Source organism: Triturus cristatus, chromosome 4_1 (assembly GCF_964204655.1).
Source record: "Triturus cristatus chromosome 4_1, aTriCri1.1, whole genome shotgun sequence".
Lineage (NCBI taxonomy): Eukaryota > Metazoa > Chordata > Amphibia > Caudata > Salamandridae > Triturus > Triturus cristatus.
The window spans coordinates 436040759-436060336 of record NC_140585.1 but is presented as its reverse complement, the minus strand read 5'-3'; the positions used below and the strand labels follow the sequence as shown (position 1 = coordinate 436060336).

General features: G+C 48.5%; 1 protein-coding gene across 2 annotated transcripts in view; it reads right to left on the bottom strand.

The window, feature by feature from the left end:
• CCND2 (cyclin D2) overlaps nucleotides 1–19578 on the bottom strand; it is a 120269-nt gene that overhangs the window by 16112 nt on the left and 84579 nt on the right. For both annotated transcript variants that reach the window (XM_085652581.1, XM_085652580.1), the window contains exon 4: nucleotides 8619–8767. In XM_085652581.1, the coding sequence (XP_085508707.1) occupies nucleotides 8619–8767 (149 nt within the window). The remainder of the gene's footprint in view (nucleotides 1–8618; nucleotides 8768–19578) is intronic.

Sequence of the window (19578 nt, the reverse complement as noted above, 5' to 3'; positions counted from 1 at the left end):
CCTCAGATTGTTTTTCGCCAACAGGGAAATGATGGAGCGTAGTAATAACAGTGAGAAACCCATGTGTTGTATCTAAATAAGATGTACTGGAACGGATACAGGTAGCCGGGGAGGCGGGTGGGCGTGTACAACTCTGCAGCTCTACATGCCAAGAACAGATGCATACTGGTAAGTAGCATATTCCGTTCGAGGCATATGAGCTGCAGATTGTACACTTAGCATAGATTATATAGCAGTACCCAACCTTAGCGGCGACCACCGGTATCCGTTGCAGCTGTTTGAAAAAGTGTCTTTAGTACAGCCTGGCCCACCCTAGCTTGCTGCTTGGAATGCACATCTACACAGTAGTGTTTTGTGAAGGTGTGCGGTGTAGACCATGTGGCTGCTTTGCAGATGTCATCTAAGGGTATATTCCCTAGAAAAGCCATAGAAGCCCCTAACTTTCTTGTAGAGTGGGCTTTAGGAGGAACAGATAATGTTCTCTTTGCCTTTTGATAGCAAATTTGTATGCATTTTACAATCCACCTAGCTATCCCTGATTTAGAAATGGGGTTGCCTTTATGTGGTGGAGAGAAGGAAACGAACAATTGTTTAGTCTTCCTGAAGGGTTGCGTTCTTTGTATGTAGTATAGCAACGCCCTTTTCACATCAAGTGTGTGTAAGGCCCTTTCTGCAACAGATTGGGGTTGCGAAAAGAAGATAGGTAATTCCACTGATTGATTGAGGTGGAAGGGGGAAATGACTTTGGGCAGAAACTTCGGATTTGTGCGAAGTATGACCTTGCTGTGATGCATTTGTATGTAGGGTTCCTGTATGGTGAACGCTTGTATTTCACCAACCCTTCTAAGGGAAGTGATAGCTACAAGGAAAGCTGTTTTCCAGGTGAGAAACTGTAGCTCACATTTGTGCATTGGTTCGAAGGGCGGACCCATTAGTCGTGTAAGAACTAAATTTAGATTCCATACAGGGGAAGGTGGTGCCCTGGGAGGAATTACGCGTTTAAGGCCTTCCATGAAGGCTTTAATAGCGGGCACTCTGAAGAGTGATAAATGCTGTCTGTTCTGTAGATAAGCAGCGATCGCTGCTAGGTGTAGGCGTATGGATGAATATGCCAGGTTACACCTGTGAAGATGGAGCAGATAGCATATGATGTGCTGTATGGATGCATCTAGAGGGTTGATTGTATTGTTACGGCAGTAAATTACAAATCTTTTCCACTTTGCGGCATAGCATGCTCTAGTGGTAGGACGTCTGGCTTCCATGATAATGTTCATGCAATCAGGGGGAAGGTTAAGGTATCCGAATTCTAGGATTTCAGGAGCCAGATCGCCAGGTTGAGCTGAGCTGGGTCCGGGTGCCTGATTTCTCCATGGTTCTGGGTTAGGAGGTATGGGGATAGATGCAGTTTTTGATGTGGTACCACTGACAGTTGTAGTAGCGTGGTGTACCACGGCTGCCTGGCCCACGTCGGAGCTACCAGAATGAGTGTGAGAGTGCTGTTGTAGCTTCCTGACCACTAATGGAATTAGTGGGAGAGGTGGAAAGGCGTATGCAAATCTGCCTGACCAGTTCATCCATATCACATTGCCCTTGGACAATGGGTGTGGGTATCTGGCGGCGAAGCTTGGGCATTTTTTGTTTTCGTGGGTGGCGAAGAGGTCTATCTGGGGATGCCCCCACTGTTGGAAGAATGGGTGAAGAACTTGTGGATGCAGTTCCCATTCGTGTAGTTGTTGCGTTTGTCTGCTGAGCAGATCTGCCATGGTGTTTTGTACGCCTGGAACGTGCTGTGCCAGGAGAAAGATGTTTTGAGGAATTGCCCATCTCCATATGCTCTGGGCTAAGCGGGAGAGCTGGGGAGAGTGTGTCCCCCCCTGTTTTTGGATATAATACATTGCAGTCATATTGTCTGTGCGAATGAGGACTGCTTTGCCCGAAATCTGTTTTTGGAAAGATTTTAGGGCTAGAAAGATCGCCAAGAGCTCCAGATGGTTCATGTGGAGCGATTTTTGCTGTGGCGTCCATAGACCTTGCATGGTGAGGTGTAGAAGGTGCGCTCCCCAGCCGGAGAGCGATGCGTCCGCTGTTAGAGTCACCTGAGGAACCGGGTCCAGGAACGGCCGCCCTTTGGAAAGGTTTGTGGTGTTCCACCACTGCAGAGAGTGATGTGTGCGGCCGTCCACCAACACCAGATCCGTCAGCTGCCCCTGGGCCTGGTTCCACTGTTGTGCTAGGCACTCTTGAAGTGGACGCATGTGGAGTCTTGCATGGGGCACTATGAAGATGCAAGACGCCATCATTCCTATAAGCTTCATAAACACTCTTGCTGGAAGAGAGTGTTGAGGAAGGAATGTTTTGCGTAAGGCTTGAATGCTTGTGATTCTGGCTGAGTTTGGATAGGCAATACCTTTGGAGGTGTCTATAGTGGCCCCGAGATATTGCTTTGTGTGAGATGGTATGAGGTGGGACTTTTGGTAGTTCACCGTGAAGCCTAGCTGGTGGAGCAGTTGGATGGTGCTGTTTGTATGTTGCACACATTGGTTGTAGGACGCGGCTTTTATCAGCCAGTCGTCTAGGTAAGGGAAGACGTGAATATGTTGACGTCTGAGGTGTGCTGCTACTACTGCTAGGCATTTGGTAAACACCCGTGGTGCGGTGGTGACCCCGAAGGGGAGAACCGTGAATTGGTAATGTTGCCCGTCCACCACGAACCTGAGGTATTTTCTGTGAGAGGGGTGTATTGGGATGTGAAAGTACGCGTCTTTCAGATCCAAGGTTGTGAGGAAGTCTCCCTGGCAGAGGAGTGGGAGGACTTGCTGTAGGGTGACCATGTGAAAATGGTCTGAATGTATGTAGGCATTTAGAGGCCGGAGGTCGAGAATGGGTCTGAGGGTCCCGTCTTTCTTTGGTATTAAGAAATATAGGGAGTAGACCCCTAGATTTTGTTGATTGACGGGGACCTGCTCTATAGCGTGTTTTTGGAGGAGTGAGAGTACCTCTTGTTTGAGCAGTGTGGAATGTTCTTGAGACATTGGACGGTGTCTTGGTGGGATATTGGGTGGGGTAGATGTTAGTTCGAGACAGTACCCTGACCGAATGATTTGGGTCACCCATTTGTCCGATGTTATGGACTCCCATGTGTGGATAAAGTCTTGTAGTCTGCCCCCGACCGGAGTGGGATGGTCTGGGGGGAGCGGAGGGGAGTCATTGTGCGGGTGGGGTGGCAGAACGGGTGTTGTTGGTTTTGCCCCTGCCCTTATTGTTGTTGCCTCTGTAACCGCCCCTTTGATTGCCCTTTGAAAAGGTATTTTGAGGAGGGGACTTGTAGGAGGTAGAGGCGTTATCGGTGGAGGAGCCTCTGCCTGTGCCACGAAAGGACGAGCGTCGAAAGGAATGTTTAGAGGCTTGTGTTTGGAGTGCCCCCATGGACTTTGCTGTGTCTGTGTCCTTTTTCATCTTTTCCAACGCTTCGTCTACCTTTGGCCCAAAGAGAGTTTGCTGGTCAAAGGGGTGATTGAGTATGGACGCCTGGACTTCAGGTTTGAACCCTGAGATCCTGAGCCAGGCATGGCGACGAAGCAGGACACTTGTATTTATGGCTCTAGAAGCAGTGTCGGCTGCATCGAGGGCACACTTAATGGAGGTGTTTGTAATTAGTTTACCCTCCTGTATTAGGTCATGAGCCTTGCGCTTGTGTTTTTCTGGAAGGTGCTGCATAAGAGCCTCTAGTTCGTCATAGTGTGCTCTGTCATATCGCGCAAGCAGTGCTTGTGTGTTTGCAATGCGCCACATGTTTGCAGCTTGGGAGGCGGTGCGTTTACCAGACGCGTCCAGAAGTTTAGATTCCTTGTCTGGCGGTGGGGCTTCTCCTGAGGATTGGGAGTTAGCCCGCTTTCTAGCTGTGGAGACAACTAGGGAATCTAGGGGAGCAGGGCCCTTAATGTATGCAGGGTCTGTGGGTGCCGCTTTGTACTTCTTCTCTATTCTAGGGTTCAGTACTCTGGCCCTGACAGGGTCTTTGAACACCTCTGTAGCGTGCTTGGTGACACCCTTAAGCATGGGTAAAATGGAAGTGGATTTGTCTTGTATGTCAAATGTATCCAGTAGGAAGTCTTCTTCCACTGGTTCACTGTGCATGTCCACCCCATGGTAGTGTGCTGCTCTCTGCACTAAATGATGAAACCCTAAGGAGTCCTCTGGAGGAGACGGCCTGGATGGGTATAGGTCGTCCTGAGGTATGTCTGGTATATCAGGGTTATTGTAATCCTCCCATGGGTCTGGGGTCCCTGGTGGAGTGGGATCCATTGGGGCGTCCGCCGGGTAATTGTCCGGGTCCCCGTCATCCGGATCTGGGGATGGGGCCGGATCGTAGTGAGGTGGAGGTGGCGGAGACCTGGGAGGGGGAGGGGGTGGAGGTGGTGGAGGAGGTAGGGGAGGCGGTAGTGGGAAGGGCACTCTGAGGGGTGAAGTAGCAGAGTCCTTTCTTTTGGGTGGTGGAGGAGGAGCCGGAGTATCAAGGCGTCTTTTCTTGATAATTAAAGTCAATAGTCCAGTCTTTGGATCTTTGGACAGAGTCTTTTGTAGAGGGTCTGGTGTAAACAGAGCCAGTGGCGTCGAATCGTCCGTCGGCACCGGTGATTTCGGAGCCGAGGGCTTCGATGGTTTGTGTGCGCCATGCTTTTTTGGGGCCTCCTGTTTTTTCGGCGTCGAAGGAGTTTTCGGCGTCGGAGCGTCGGTGCCGACAGATTTATGTTTGTGTTTGGTCGGCACCGAGAGTCCAGGCTTCGGCACCGGTGGCTTCGGAGTCGAGCTGGATATTGTTTTCTTCGGTGCCGGATGCTGTTTTTCGGCACCGGGCGTCGGCTGGCTCGATCCCGAGCTGCCGTGAGACTTTGGATGCTTCGACACCGAGCCCGAAGGTGGGGTGATCGAAGCTTTGGTCTTGGTTTTGCCCAGGCCGGCAGGCGAGGGAGTAACCTGAGTCTCTTTGGTTTTGGGCGCGGGGGTGGGAGGGGGCACAGTACTCACGGCCCGCTGCGCCGGTGTGATGTCCTCCACGTCGGAGTCGTCGGCTTCGGAAGCGCTGACGACGTCTTCTTCCTGCTCGGTGTGTGTTTGCCCCGAAGCTTCGGCGCCGTCTCCGAAGATGTCCGGTGGAGCTGCAGACGATGAGTGCGCCATGGTGCGTCGAGCTTTTCGATCCCGGATGGTTTTCTTCGATCGAAAAGACTTACAGGCGGGGCAGTCTCTGGCCTCGTGTTCTGGAGAGAGGCAAAGATTACACACCTGATGGAGGTCGGTGTGGGGAAATTTAGACCCACATTTTGGGCACTTTTTGAATGGAGTCCTTTCCATCGGCCGGGACCGGAGTCGAGGAGGGCCCGAAGGCCGGTGCCGATGTACGGGATGGAGAAAAGTGCCGCTTCGAGAGATGAAGATGATGATGAAGAAACTCGAAGATGCGAGGATTTTCCGTCGAGGCTGGAACCGTAGAAGTTAGAAAGCCGGAGCACGAAGTATCACATCCGAGCCCGATGGCGGAAAAAAACAATCTGAGGATGGAGCCGAAGCCCATGCGCAGTACGGACCGAAGGAGGAGTCACCAAACTCGTGACTTCCAAAGACTGTCCAAGAAGAAAAACAAACTGCAAACATCCGGGCCCAACACCAGATGGCGATCTATGCTAAGTGTACAATCTGCAGCTCATATGCCTCGAACGAGCACTTTACCCTGACGATATTTTTCATTTTTATTTTTTAGGTGTCCCTATATTAAACTGTCCTGACGAGACCCTTTATCTAGAACAGGGTCGAAACGCCGTTGACGAGAAAGGCGAATCATTCTTTGACACTTACGATGATTAAGTGTTGACAATCATATTCTTTCATTTTTTATGATCGCCTTTGTAATCGACAATTGAAACCTTTTTTATGTTGCACTTTATGTCACTCTTTTTTGTTTAGGTTGATATTACTTTTTTCACTGGGACACTTTTTTATAATCATGTATTAAGATTGATGTTTTGTGTATTGTGATATTGTGTTCATTTTTCAAAAAAACTTTCATTATGAATATAAAGAACAAAAGTTTTCCACCAAAATTCTAATGTGTATAGCTAAACTTTTCTTTCTGACGCCACATTTAACCCCTTTTTTCTTTTTGATCAATATTTTGTGTCGTATATCATATTATTAATTATTATTCCACATGAGCCACAGTTTCCTTGTAACAATAAGTACCCAGGCTCCACGCAAGTAGGGTTTCCTTGTCTCCTAGTCAGATCAAACGGCCCTAATGGCACTAGACGCATCTATGGCCTTTGATAGTATCGAGTGGCCATATTTATTCAAGGTTCTTCAGAGGCTGGGTTTCGGCCCGGTTTTCTGTAGTTGGGTGCGACTGTTGTATGAACAGCCGTTGGCACGAGTCAGGGTAAACGGAGCGATGTCTCGACCATTCCCCCTGCGCAGGGGAACCAGGCAGGGGTGTCCCCTGTCCCCGCTTCTTTTTGCCCTGGCTCTCGAGCCCCTGGTGCACTGGATCAGGCTGGACAGGTCCTTCTGGGGCCTGGCGCTCAATGACGTATGGGAAGAGCGTATATCGTTATACGCAGATGAGATCGTTCTCTATATGACTCGACCGTATCATTCAATTGCGCAGGCGCTTCACCTCTGAGTTGTTTGGGAGCTACTCTGGCTTCACGATTAACTGGACCAAATCCCTCATTTATCCCCTCTCGGGTCCGCCACCACGGATCCAGAGGGGTTGCGCGGCATCGATAATGACAGACGGATTCAAATGTTTGGGGGTGTATGTCACCAGGGACAGGGCAGAGTTCTTTAACAAAAATCTTGAAACCCAGTTGGCGAGGCTGGCGACTGATGTGTCCCACTGGATGTCCTTGCCCCTCTCCCTGGTTGGGCGTGCTGCGCTGTTCAAGATGATGGCTCTGCCGCGGCTGCTATACATCTTGCAGAATACACCGTACCCAGTCCCGAGCGGGGTGTTTCGGCGCATATCGCAGTCTGTACGTACACGGTTGTGGGGGGAGAAGCCAGAGGATAGCGCTGCGAAAACTCACGAGAGGGGTGTATGACGGGGGGCTGGCCATCCCAGGCGTCCAGCTGTATTACTGGGCTTCTCAACTGCAAGTAATCAATGACTGGGTCTATGCGCCGGGTTCGGAACCTGCCTATCGGGTGGACAGGTATGCTATGCCGGGAGGTGTTTGTGAGTCACTCCTCTACTCACGGCGGTTGCGAGGGGATCTGCCCTCGCACACGGGGGTGGTCCTCCACTGCTGGCGGAAAGCGAATCCATTTCTGGGGTGGACTGGCACATTGACAGGCAGGACCCCTCTGTGGGTGGGGGATCACTTGGCTGAAGTTAAGGGGCTCATGGGCTTCAGGGGCTGGAAGTTAATTGGAATAGAATACCTGGGTGATGTGTGGAAAAGAGACGCCCCTAGATCCTTTGAAAACCCTTAAACAAGAATACCAATTTCAGGACTCCCAGCGTTTTCACTACCTTCGCCTTCTGCACGCCTTGCGTTCCCATGTGCGCCATGACACTTCCATTCCAGAACATTCTCCCATGGAGGACAGGCTTCTTCTCGACCCCATTCTCGGTAGGCCAACATCCACTATTTACCGCAAACTAAAACAATATGCCTGACCCCTTGGTGTCCCTGCGGGAGAGATGGGAAGGGGATATCGGTCACCTTGAAGATGACGATTGGCAGGACGCCCTACAAAGCCCCCACAAAGTTGCCATTCGGATTAGGTTGCGCCCCGTACAGCTAAAAATCCTGCACGGGTGTACTACCCGCGAACCCATCTTTTTGCATGGGGCAGGAGCCTATCTCCATTATGTGTGCGGGGATGACAGGGGTAAGGGACATTCTATCATATCCTCTGGGAATGCCCAAACATAGTACCCTTTTGGACGTGGATAGCGCGTACAATGGCGACGGTGGTGGGCTCCCCGGTTCCAGTGGAGCCAAATGGCTTCTCCTCATGATCAAAGGACCCACGGACTGGTCCAAGTACCACGAGATATGGCTGGCATTGGCAGCTGGCGTGGCGAAGCTTAATATTGCCAGTTGTTTGGAGGCGCAGGCGCCCCCGCGGTGGGATCAATGGTGCAGGGATCTGGATTGGTGCCAGAGGGCAGAGGAAGTCATTTATAAGTCAAGGGGCTGTGTGAGAAAATGGAAAAAGGTATGGGGGCCGTGGCGGAGATATCGGGCGTCCAGGAGTGGGGGGGCCAAGTGCAAGTATGGTATTATCCCATTATGCTGATTTGTGTATATCCCATGCAGGGGTGGTACCTCTTATACCTTGTGAATTTGGTGATATTCTGTATGAGACTATGAGCAAAGTTAATAAAAAGATTTATATTAAAAAAAAAAAAAAACTGAAACAGTGCAGATTATGTGTTTGGCAAACTCAACAGAAACATTATTCAAGTGAAAATTGAATATCAAGTACCACTGTAAACCGATGAACAGAGAAATCACCAACTATTTATTTATGATCTTTCCCTCAAACCCAAAAAATAGAAAATGGAATACTACACAAATAAGAAAAAGTGATGTAGTACAATACACTAGACTTACCACTTCTGCGTTTGTGATCTTAGCCAGAAGTTCTGTTAAGCTATCGCCAGACAATATACTTTGTTCATCAACAAACTGAAGCCCACAGATTGCCGCACCAACACTTCCAGTAGCTATCATTGACGGTGGGTACATGGCAAAGTTAAAGTCTGCAGAAAAATATAGATCTTTCAGATATGCAAAGAAAGAGTGGCAAAAACAAGCAGTCCCTTAGAAAAACATTTTTTTTTTTTTTAAAAAAGGTACAGGTTTTACAAAACATTTTTTTTCATCCAGATGGTATTTGAAAATTAAGTAACCTGTAACTACAATTCTCCCTTCGTCTATAGTATTTCATAGATTCAATTGTTTTGAAATTATTCAGGTTGACAATCCTCTTTGTATTTAACGCAGGGGCATTAAAGCGAACAAACGCAACAGTTGCTTATTTTTTGGAATTTTTCATGCAATCAATGCAGGTCCCTTAGCTCAACTGGAGAGGCGAGCTTCAATTTTAGAGGTACACATCTCTAAGGTTGACTAGGGGTGGTAAGGATGAAAGGAATCGAAGTTCAGGGATGATGGAGTTATAAATTAGTTTCAGCTTATATTAATTACGAGCCTACTATGCATCGTCACTCCTGTGTTTTGCAAACTGCCAAGAGCATCTGCCATTCACTCTTCCGATAATCCAACAATCTCCTTTAGGATGCAGACTGCTGGCACGTTTAGTGGAGCTGGGTCAGAGAAGAAATATACATTTGCTGGTCAGAGTATTAAGTGGAGTGGAGTGAAAACAATACGCAAGACATACTACAGTATAGCCAATAGAAGCTACTAGCATCGAAGCCTGCATCCAGGTTATAAATATTGTTGGAAGGAGGTCATAAGGGAGAGGGATGACCTGCAGTTGGCTACTGGAGGCAGGTGAGAGAGAAGGGAGCAGCAGCCACAAGCACTACTACAACCAGAGAATTTGACAATCGTCCCATGCACCAACCTACGCCACTGCATCATACCGCCAACTAACCCAGCTTGTGTTAGAGTAGGACAGTACACATCAGCTGTCTTTAGAAAAAAAGCACCAGCCTGCTTTCCCTGTCCCTAAATAAATCGGTCTTATTTGGAAAACTGTAGAAAATGATATGGGATAAGAAATTCCTTAGAAGCACTCAGGCCCGTTGCTAATGTTTCAAATAACCGAAGTCTCTGTCGCTGCTGTGAAGAACTAATTTAGAACGTTATCGCGCCTCAGGACAAAGAAACTCCTTTCCCCAAATCATTTAATTATTTTTGAGGTAGAACTGCCAAACGCACTGCAGTCATGCTAAAGCACCTCACACATACCCAAGAATCAACAAGAAAGCTTATAAAAGAGCATGAAGGAGACATGGTTGTTAAGAAAAGGTGGAAGATAAGAGTTGACCATGTAGAATGTGAAACTGTAGTCAAATCTGAACTTGGTGTTCATGAGGAAAAACGAAGGAATCAACAAGTGTACGGCAACTGAAATAATCTTCGTTGAGAGCATGTCTCTCGCTGACATGTTCACTAATAAAGACATTACTGATAATACAGTGATGGACGATACAGAGCGTAAAAGCCTTCTCGAATTACTATGACAGAATCAGAGGGGATTGATAACAGGTGTTTACCTAAGATAGCTACTGAAAAGGGTGTGAGGCAGATAATGCTTCAGTCCACAAGGCTGGTGATGCATACTAGTCAATTAAGCAGTCACTATCAATAAATGTTACAGCAAACCATTTTCTGAAGCCATGGAGTGTTTTGAGGTAAGCCAGAGGAGAACATAGAAGAATTTAATGAGGACCATTTAAGGAACGCTGGAACCTTCTGCTGTTTACCTTGAGATTTCAACTATAAAGGGTTTTGTGCAGCTTTTAGAAAGTGGAGTGCACTATGTACCCACTCCTCACTAGAGCACTGAGTTTCCCTAAAGGCATGGATTATTCCTCTTCAACTTATTCCTCATCAGTCTTAGCAGAGATTTTACACTAGTCATACTGTTCAGGAATGTGATGTTGGTAGATAAGCTGCACAAGGGTCGTGTACAATACTCCTCATTGCCCTATTGGTCCAACAGGGCCTAATGAAGATGCATTTGCAATGCCAGGTGCTTTAAAAACCTTTAATTCAAAACACAGAAACAGGGCAAAAAGCAGATCACCGAGCCCTGCAACAGGGAGATGACAGGAGAAAACTGCTCCCAGAACAAAAGTAACACATTACTTCTATTCTGCAGCATAGTTTGTAGAGACTATTTGATATTTTAAAGGAGACACTGATGGAAATGTTCTTCCGGAACAGCAAAGCACTTGAGGCTTACCTTTCATGCTATATGCAGAAGAAAAACTGAGCTACAGAAGACTTGTGAAGGGAACAGAGTTCAAAGACTCCCCTCCTCCTTGGTTCTCTGCTAGGTTTCACAAGGTGGATATGCTGTGCCTAAAACAATATTAAGTGAATTCTTCACTGATGCTTACCAAGGATTCAAAAGGTCCAACACTGACAGTTCGATTTGTTTTTGACTTTTGAAGAAATGGGGTATATTTAAACAGAAAAAAAAGTAAAACATTGTATGTTATTTTTACATTGGAAAAGAGGCAAACAATTGATTAGATTGCAATCGCAGATTTTTAGTGACTGAGAAATGATTTTAAAAAAAGTTATAAAAACAAGTAGCGAAAAACATCTTTTTTGGGTAAATGGAGTCTCCTAAATAAACTAAAGCACATAAGATGGCAAACAGAGGTGCATTTGGAGCCACCGAAGCATGTCAGAGACAAATAAATAGGCCCTTTTTTCAAAAGGACAAGATGCCCACATGGCTACCCATACTCTACTCACACAGTAAGAGCTGCTGGGCAGACCTACCTTTCAAGGTGACCTGGGTAGCAAAGTGAGCAAGGAGAAAAACAGTCATACCCACAAACCCTTATTCTGAATGTCTAACTCTTGTCTGTTCATCACTTAGCCAGAATACTGCCATTATCCTCCAAAATAGACATCACTTCTGTATGCTAGGTTTAGCCCTCATGGAAGGGAGCCCTACTTGACCCTCTGCAACATTCATCAACAAGTAAGGTTTTGGTGCTGCAAAGAAAGCAGAAAGTGTTTCCCAAAATTGAAATGCTAGGAGAGAGTCTAGTTGCTCATTATTCACATATTGATCAGTGGGAGGGAGAAGGTTCAGAATATAAAGAATTGCAAGAAAGGTGAAAACTGTGCACCAAGTGTTTTTTAGCCATTTATCAAATTGTGTTCAGGTCTATATTGACGATTATGTGGCAAAAGGCTAATCTTCCATCAACTCCTAGCACTACTGTGACTGAGGAAGCTCTTCATTTAGGAAAGGCATCGAGACAATTGCTCTTCAAGAGCTCAGCATCAGTATAAACAACATAAGTGGAATGCATTCAAACTTTTCAACCAGTGTCAATCATTCAGTCACATTCCAATTCATCCTTTTTTGGTAAAAGCCCCACTCCAGACATGGAGCAACTATCTGCACATTGGTCCTGCTCCAACAGGAGGAGGACAGCTCCAACTGTCAGAAAAAGTGCCCTCTAAATGCAATACAAGCAACAGGGTCCAATTTCAGGTAGTTTAGAATTCTTTTGTGAGATGCTGCTTTGATCACATGACACAGCGAGCACAAGACATGTCGTGGCACACCAATCACTCAGGGCACCACACTGAAACAAGGTGATGTGTGTAATGCCTGTATTAGAAGAGGGTGGAATACCAGCACTGAACAAACTCTCCCATGTTAACATGTACCAGATGTCTGATGATAAATGCTGTCTCCGCCCCCCCCTATAGTGTGACTGGGGCCAGAACGGAGGATTGAATGGGAGTTTTGTGCACTTCTAAAGTTGTTTGAACTGCTCCCAGAACAAAGACTGTGGTTATTAGTAGGCCTGGGCAAAAATTTCGTTCCGTTCGCGGAAATTGCGATAATTTGACATTTTTGCGTTCCGCGGAGAGCGCGAAAATGTCAAAAATTCCGGTTTCCGCAGCTTGGCGATAATTTGTTTCTTGCTCGCGCTGTAAAATGATACATTCGCGCGCGCGATCGCCTTACCTGAATCCCTGCGTTCGCCGACAAGTTTTCTTGATCCGGTCGCGTTCTCCATGAGATGTTGTATTGTTTTTAGCCATTTGCGCTGTCTCGCGACAGTTCGCGCCCGCAGTGACGTCATGCGTCGCGCGATCACGTCTTTCTTCTCGCGATCATGCACCGCGAGAACAACTCAAAACAAGATGGCCGCGCCCGCAAGCAACCACATGGGTAAGTTGGCGACCCGCAACCATGCAGAAAATCTCGCGAACATGCCGGAAAAAAACTTCCGCATCTTTGCGATATTTCTGCTTGTTTGCGATAATTTTAAACATTCTCGCGATAATTTGCGAAGGTTAATTCCGCAAATTCCGCCCACCCCTAGTTATTAGGGTGACCAACCGTCCGTAAATTTCACGGACAGTCCGTAATTTCGGCCGTCTGTCCGTTGTCCGTTAAGGATTCTTTAACGGACGCCATTTGTCCGTAATTTTAACCGGGGACCGGTTGCACCACCCTAAAGCCGGCACAGCTTCCACCCACCTCCCTTCTGGACTCCGATGCAGTACCAAAGCTCAGATCCCAGCAGCATTGGAGAGGCACAGCGGGATGGCTACCCTCACACCTTCAGCCCTTGATGAGCTGTTAAGAGGTGCTTGAAGGTGACTGAGAGGGAGGGGCTGCAGCTTCAGGCGCAGGGGCATCTATTCAGATGCAAACAGCCCTGAATGCGTCATGTCTCTGCAATTTAGAGAGGCCTCGCACATTCCCTTTGTGCCCAGGGCCCCAAACATCCTAGAACAGGCCCTGATTACACCGAGGCAGTACCTGGTTCTCTTCACAGAGCTTAATTACTGTTACTAAATTGTACGCAAACCTCGGTTCTGCAAACATGCAGTCTATAACGTAATAAAATAAAGAAATGGCACAATCGCACCCACACTGATTAACAAAGTATGGAGGACAGTCAGTTAAATCAGTTCTCTTGGAGTATCTCCTTTAAGTACTGTACATCACAGTGGGGGATGGCAAAACTAACCTTTTGGAAAGAGAGCCTGTCATCTCATTGTCTTGTCCAGGAGGGGTGACGAGCCCTACCCCACCCTGGAAGAGACCAAGATAATACTAGAATACTGCATGCCCACCCCTGTGCCCACCCTGGTGGATCCTGTTCCCCCTCCTGTGTTGGCTCCTGCCCCCCCTAGTGATGGCTCCTGTCCCCCCATGTGGTGGCTCCTGTCCCTCCCTCCGCCTGTGATGGCTCCTGTCCCCCCCTGTGGTGGATCCTGTCTCCGCCCTGGGTGGCTTCTCTCCTAGTCCTGGAATGGCTCCTGCAGCGAGGGTGAAGTTCTTGATGGGCTTCTCAAAAAGGCTCAGCTCAAAATTAATATGAAAAGGTGGGCGAGTGAGAAGGGAAAGGATGGGTGGATGGCTGGATGAATTAGTGAAAGGGTGAATGGATGAATGAAAGATTGAATAGATGGATAATGAGAGAGGATGGGTGGATTGATGAGTGAGTGGAAGGATGGATGAGAGAAAAGGTAAATAGCTGGATGTATGGGTGGAAGGGTAGCTGGATGGGTAAAAGGGTGGATGGATGAGTGAAAGGATGGATGAGTGAAAAGGTGGATGATGAGTGAGTGGGTGGATGGATGAGTGAAATGATGGATGGATTGATGAATTGATAAGTGCGAGGGTGAATGGACGGATGAGTGAAAGGGTGGATGTAAGGATGGATGAGTGAGTGAAAGGGAGGGTAGGTGGAGGACAAAAGGATGAATAGATGACTGAGGGAGTGAAAGGATAAATGGATGAGAGAAAGGATGGATGAGTGATGGGGTCAATGGATGGATTCATGAGTGGATGAGTAGATGGATGGGTGGATGGATGGAAGGAAGGATGGCTAAGTGAAAGGGTCGATGGAGAGAGAAAGGGAGGATGGATGGATGACTGAAAGGGTGGATGGGTGGAAGGATGAATGACTGGGTGGAGTGGATGAGTAAGTGAAAGGATGGCTGGATGGGTGAAAGGGTAAATGGCTGGATGGATGAGTGAATGGATGGATGGGTAGAAGAGTGGAAGGATGAGTGTACAGATGGATAGGGTGAAAGGGTGGATGGATAATGGATGGATGAGTGAAAGGATGGATGAAGGGATGGATGAGTGAAATGATAGATGGAAGGATACATGATGGATATGTTTGCAATTGGTTGAATGTGTTTGGATATGGCTGGGCTTACTTATATACTATTGCGCGACCTCCTCTGATGTGTCTGTAAAACTTACCTATTGTCCTGAAGTTTTGTCCTGAATTTTGACCTCCTGTCCTGAATTGTGTCCTGAATTTTGACCCTTTGTCCTGAATTTTTACTCTCACCGTCCTGAATTTGCACCAATGCCAGTTGGTCACCCTAGTGGTTATAATTAGAGGGGCATTGACCCCAAGATTTTAGACACTTCGTGTAACTTGTAACTAAACGCTTCTGGCTCTACAGAAAGCACCAGAGGATTGCTGTGCATCAGGAGGAACCTCCATTTGGAGTTCTTTCCTTGTCAGACAGGTCTGCTGCCTACTGTTCGTTGGACTGCAGAAGGGACTGCCACTTTGTAATTGTTGCCTTATTTGCTGGACTGCTGCCACCCTCTACCCGTGCCCCCCAGTGCTCTGAGGGTATGATGGCTCTCGCTACCTCAGCGCCTGGTGAGCGCTGCATGTGAGATCTACTTATGCCAAGAGTGTGCGAGTTTTCACCAAAGTTGGCACTGCTAGCTGAGCTCAGCGCACCATAAATGTAGTGCCCGTGTTTGTTGTTTACTGCAGACAGTCCCGCAGTTGGTGATGCTGTATTTCACTGTGTTTCCCCAGGAGGTGAAGGTGAAGCCAGTTCCCCTGGAGGGAGAAGTTGCCAGGGTCAGCATGGGCAGTAGGGCACTCCACGTAGACTGACCGTCGGATCATGTTCCATGCACCACTTTCCGGCCGAGCCTCAGAACGAGATTTCCCCTGGACTGCAGGGGTGGTGACCAATGGAGGCTTCGCTCCATTTAGCAGCCATTCCGGTGGAGAGCTCAGGGGTGAGGACAGAAGGCTCTGCTGCAACTGAGGCTTCCTTCCGGATTGCAGCAAACCCTGTGTAGAGCCCGGTGGTAAGAGAGCAGAAGCCTCTGCTCAGACGGAGGCTTCACTCTGTATTGCAGCCATTCCGGTGGCGAGCCCAGGGCTGTGAGAGTGGAAGGCTCTGCTCCGACGGAGGCATTCTCCCCAGCTAGGTCCCACACTACCACGCTGAGCTGCCCGGAACTGCCACAGTAGCCGTCCCGGTTCAGAGGGACCAAAGATGACACTTATGCTGCTCAAATGGAGCTCCAGAGCCGGAAGGTTTGTTTATCAGTGCGGTGATTCCCCTAGTGGAGTGCCTGCAGCAACGGTAGCTGCCGGGCACCAGTTATTACAGTGGACCCAGCGTGATCTCTTCATCCACCCCTCCGCCGCAGGTGAGTGTGTGAGTGAGTGAGTGTGTCCCCTCCCCACAAGTTGGGAGACTGTTGTGTTCCTTGTTATCCCCTTATAGCCTCTTCCTCGCGCGACCTTTCCCTTGCGTGAGACGGTGATGTTGTCAGCTGGACGTTCCACAATAGCAGTTGACAGTTCCTGTTTGATTCGCACTGAGGTCTATGGTGTGTTGTCTTTATAATCTTAATAAATAACTTACTCTATTAAGCTGGTTCCAGAGCACTACTTTCCATTTATGGCGACGAGGTACCTGGACGACACACCGAAAAACCCACGAGATTAAGGAAGTAAAACGAAAAGAAGAAAATAATATCTGGATAATAGAGAAGAATTAAAGATTTCCTAGCTATCGTAACGGAAAGTTTCAATTCTATTAAGGACTCTGAGGCGAGGATTATGCTATTCTTTCTCCACTTTAATGAACAGCAGCCACTTTAGGTCAACAGAACAACTACTATTCCCATGAAACCTAGGGAATAGAGCAAAACAACAATAGAGTCCACAGGCAGAGCGTCATCTCCGTGCACCAACCACAGCCTCTGTTGTGAATAAAGTCCTCTGTCCCTGTTCATTCCTCCCCTTTCGTCGCTGTAAGTCAGGCAGACAGTAGGTATCATGAATCTTGTTTTCCAGAATCGCCTGAAGGACAAAAAAAAGGAGTATCAGCGATAGCCATGGCTAAGGTTTCACCTGTAGGAGAGAGGGCATCACCAAGCAACAGCTAACAGAGTAATCACAAGACCAGAAAAAAATCGTTACTTACCCTAGTACGAGGGCGGGAAGGTATCACGGAGGACCGCGAACCCTGGGTGGGATAATCCTCGCCTCCGAGTCCTTAATAGAATTGAAACTTTCCGTTACGATAGCTAGGAAATTTTTCATTCTATGTCAGGACCGGAGGCGAGGATTATGCTCGTTTAAAGCTTGCTCACCACCAAATGAGCCATATCGATAATCGGTTTGAAGTAAAACCGTTTAAATGTAGAGTCTGAAGACCAGTCTGCTGCATTCAGAATGTCTTCCAGACGAGCTCCCAGGGTAAAAGCCTTAGAGGCCATAGCTCCTCTAGCGGAATGAGCCCCGAAGGCTCGAAGATCAATCCCCGCTTCCTGCATCACCCACCGCACCCAACGGGCAATGGTGGGAGAGGAGACCACTTTATGAGGCTTCTTGAGCGCAATAAGCAGTTGTGGTTCGCCCGGCGGGCGAAACTCTTCTGACATTTCTTCGTACGCCTTGAGGCAAGAGACGACACACAACTTGGGAACATCCGGAAAAGCCAGATACGAGATGGACGTTGTCCCACACTTCGTCCGCCTACGAATCGTGAAAGTAACTCCCGAAGGGGAAAAAATTCTGCCGGAAAAATCCAAGGCTCTTACATCAGACACCCTCCTGCAGGATACAAGGCATAGAAGCATTGCTAGCTTCGCTGATAATTCCTTCCGCGATAAGAACCGGTTAGGTTGCCAGGAAATAAACAAATTGAGAACCTGATTCACATCCCAGAGTTTGGAATACCGGGGTTCAGGAGGTAAAGAAAGGCGAATGCCCCGAAGAAGCCTACACACTAAAGGGTGTTCACCCACTGGAGAGCAGTCTATCACCGCGTGACCAGCTGAAATGGCTGAACGAAAGGTATTGACGGTTCTATAGGCTAAGCCTTCCTCCGCCAGGCCTGCCAAAAAATTCAAGATGAAGGTTACATCTGTTGCCACGGGATTGAGACTCCGTCGCATACACAAACGACACCATCTCCTCCAAGTTGATCGATATCGTTTGATGGTGCTATCGGCCCAAGCCTTAGACATGAACTTCTCAGCCGCTCCCGATAGGCCTGGGACCGCCCAGCGTCCCCTGTAATCCTCCACGCCATGAGGGCGAGTGACCCTTGCGCTATCAGAGGGTGAGCCATGTTGTCCGGACTGAGCAGAAGATTCGGAAGACGGGGGAGTGGGATTGGAGAATCCCAGGAAAGTTCCAGAAGAACTGGAAACCATACTTGAGATCTCCAAATTGGAGAGACTAGGACCACGTCCGCAATTTGGCGGCGGACTTGAGCCGACACCCTGGTCAGCATCGCAAATGGGGGAAAGGCATAACCTCGCTCGTTCTTCCAGTTCTGAAGAAAAGCATCTGTCTGAGTCGCCAGTGGATCCAGTCTCCAACTGAAGAACCGAGGAAGCTGATGATCCAACCGGGAAGCAAACAGGTCGACCGAAAATGGTCCCCAGATATCCTGGAGGTCCTAAAAAAAACCCTGGATGCAGCTTCCACAGGCTCCCGTTGTGAAAATGACGAGAATGAAAATCCGCCACCTGGTTGTCTTGACCTGGCAAGTACTCCGCCGTCACCGACAGGTGGTTCTGAAGGCAGTACCGCCATAGGTTCGACGCCAGGTCCGAGAGCGCTCTCGATCTCGTTCCCTCCAGATGATTGATGTACCGGACCGCCGATACATTGTCCATCTTCAGCAATACACAAGACTGAACTGAGTTCTTGGTCCAGCATTGGATCGCAAAGGACCCCGCCAAGAGCTCCAGACAATTGATATGTAACTGTTGCTCTTGTAGTGACCACACACCGCCTGTTGTGAACTCGCCGCAGCGAGCGCCCCAGCCGGATCTACTGGCGTCCGATTCGATAACAATATCGGGCGCGGAACCGAAAATCGCCCGCCCGTTCCAGGCCTCCATGTTGGCAAGCCACCACTAAATCTCCTCCCTGGCCTTCGCCGAGAGGGGCACTTTTTGAGAATAGGAATAACCCCTGCGAAGATGGTAAGCTTTGAGACGCTGCAGGGCCCTGTAATGGAGCGGACCTGGAAATATGGCCTGAATCGATGCCGACAGTAAACCCACCAGACGAGCCAGTTGTCTGAGAGAAATCTGATGCTGTACGAGCGCCCTCCTGAGTTCGTGGCGGATCTTCGCCAACTTGCGGGAGGGAAGACTGAGTGTCGCCGCCACCGAGTCGATCGTGAACCCCAGGAAGACTACGGTCTGGGATGGAACAAGGGTAGACTTCGCCTCGTTGATCACGAAGCCCAAACTCTGAAGCAGATCGACCGCCATTTGTAGTTGGCGAGATAAGTTTGAGGGACACTGCGCCATTAGAAGGATGTCGTCCAGATAAACAATGAGACGTATGCCGGACGCCCGCAGTTTTTCGATCACTGGACGGAGAACCTTGGTGAAGCACCATGGGGCGGATGACAGACCGAAGGGAAGGGTGGCGAATTCGTAGGTAACGCCCTGCCAGAAAAACTGGAGAAACCTTCGGTGCGGGGGAAAAATGGGAACCGTCAGATACGCGTCCTTGAGGTCGAGACGTACCAGCCAGTCGTGCGGTCTGAGCAGATCGCGAAGAAGATGGATCCCCTCCAT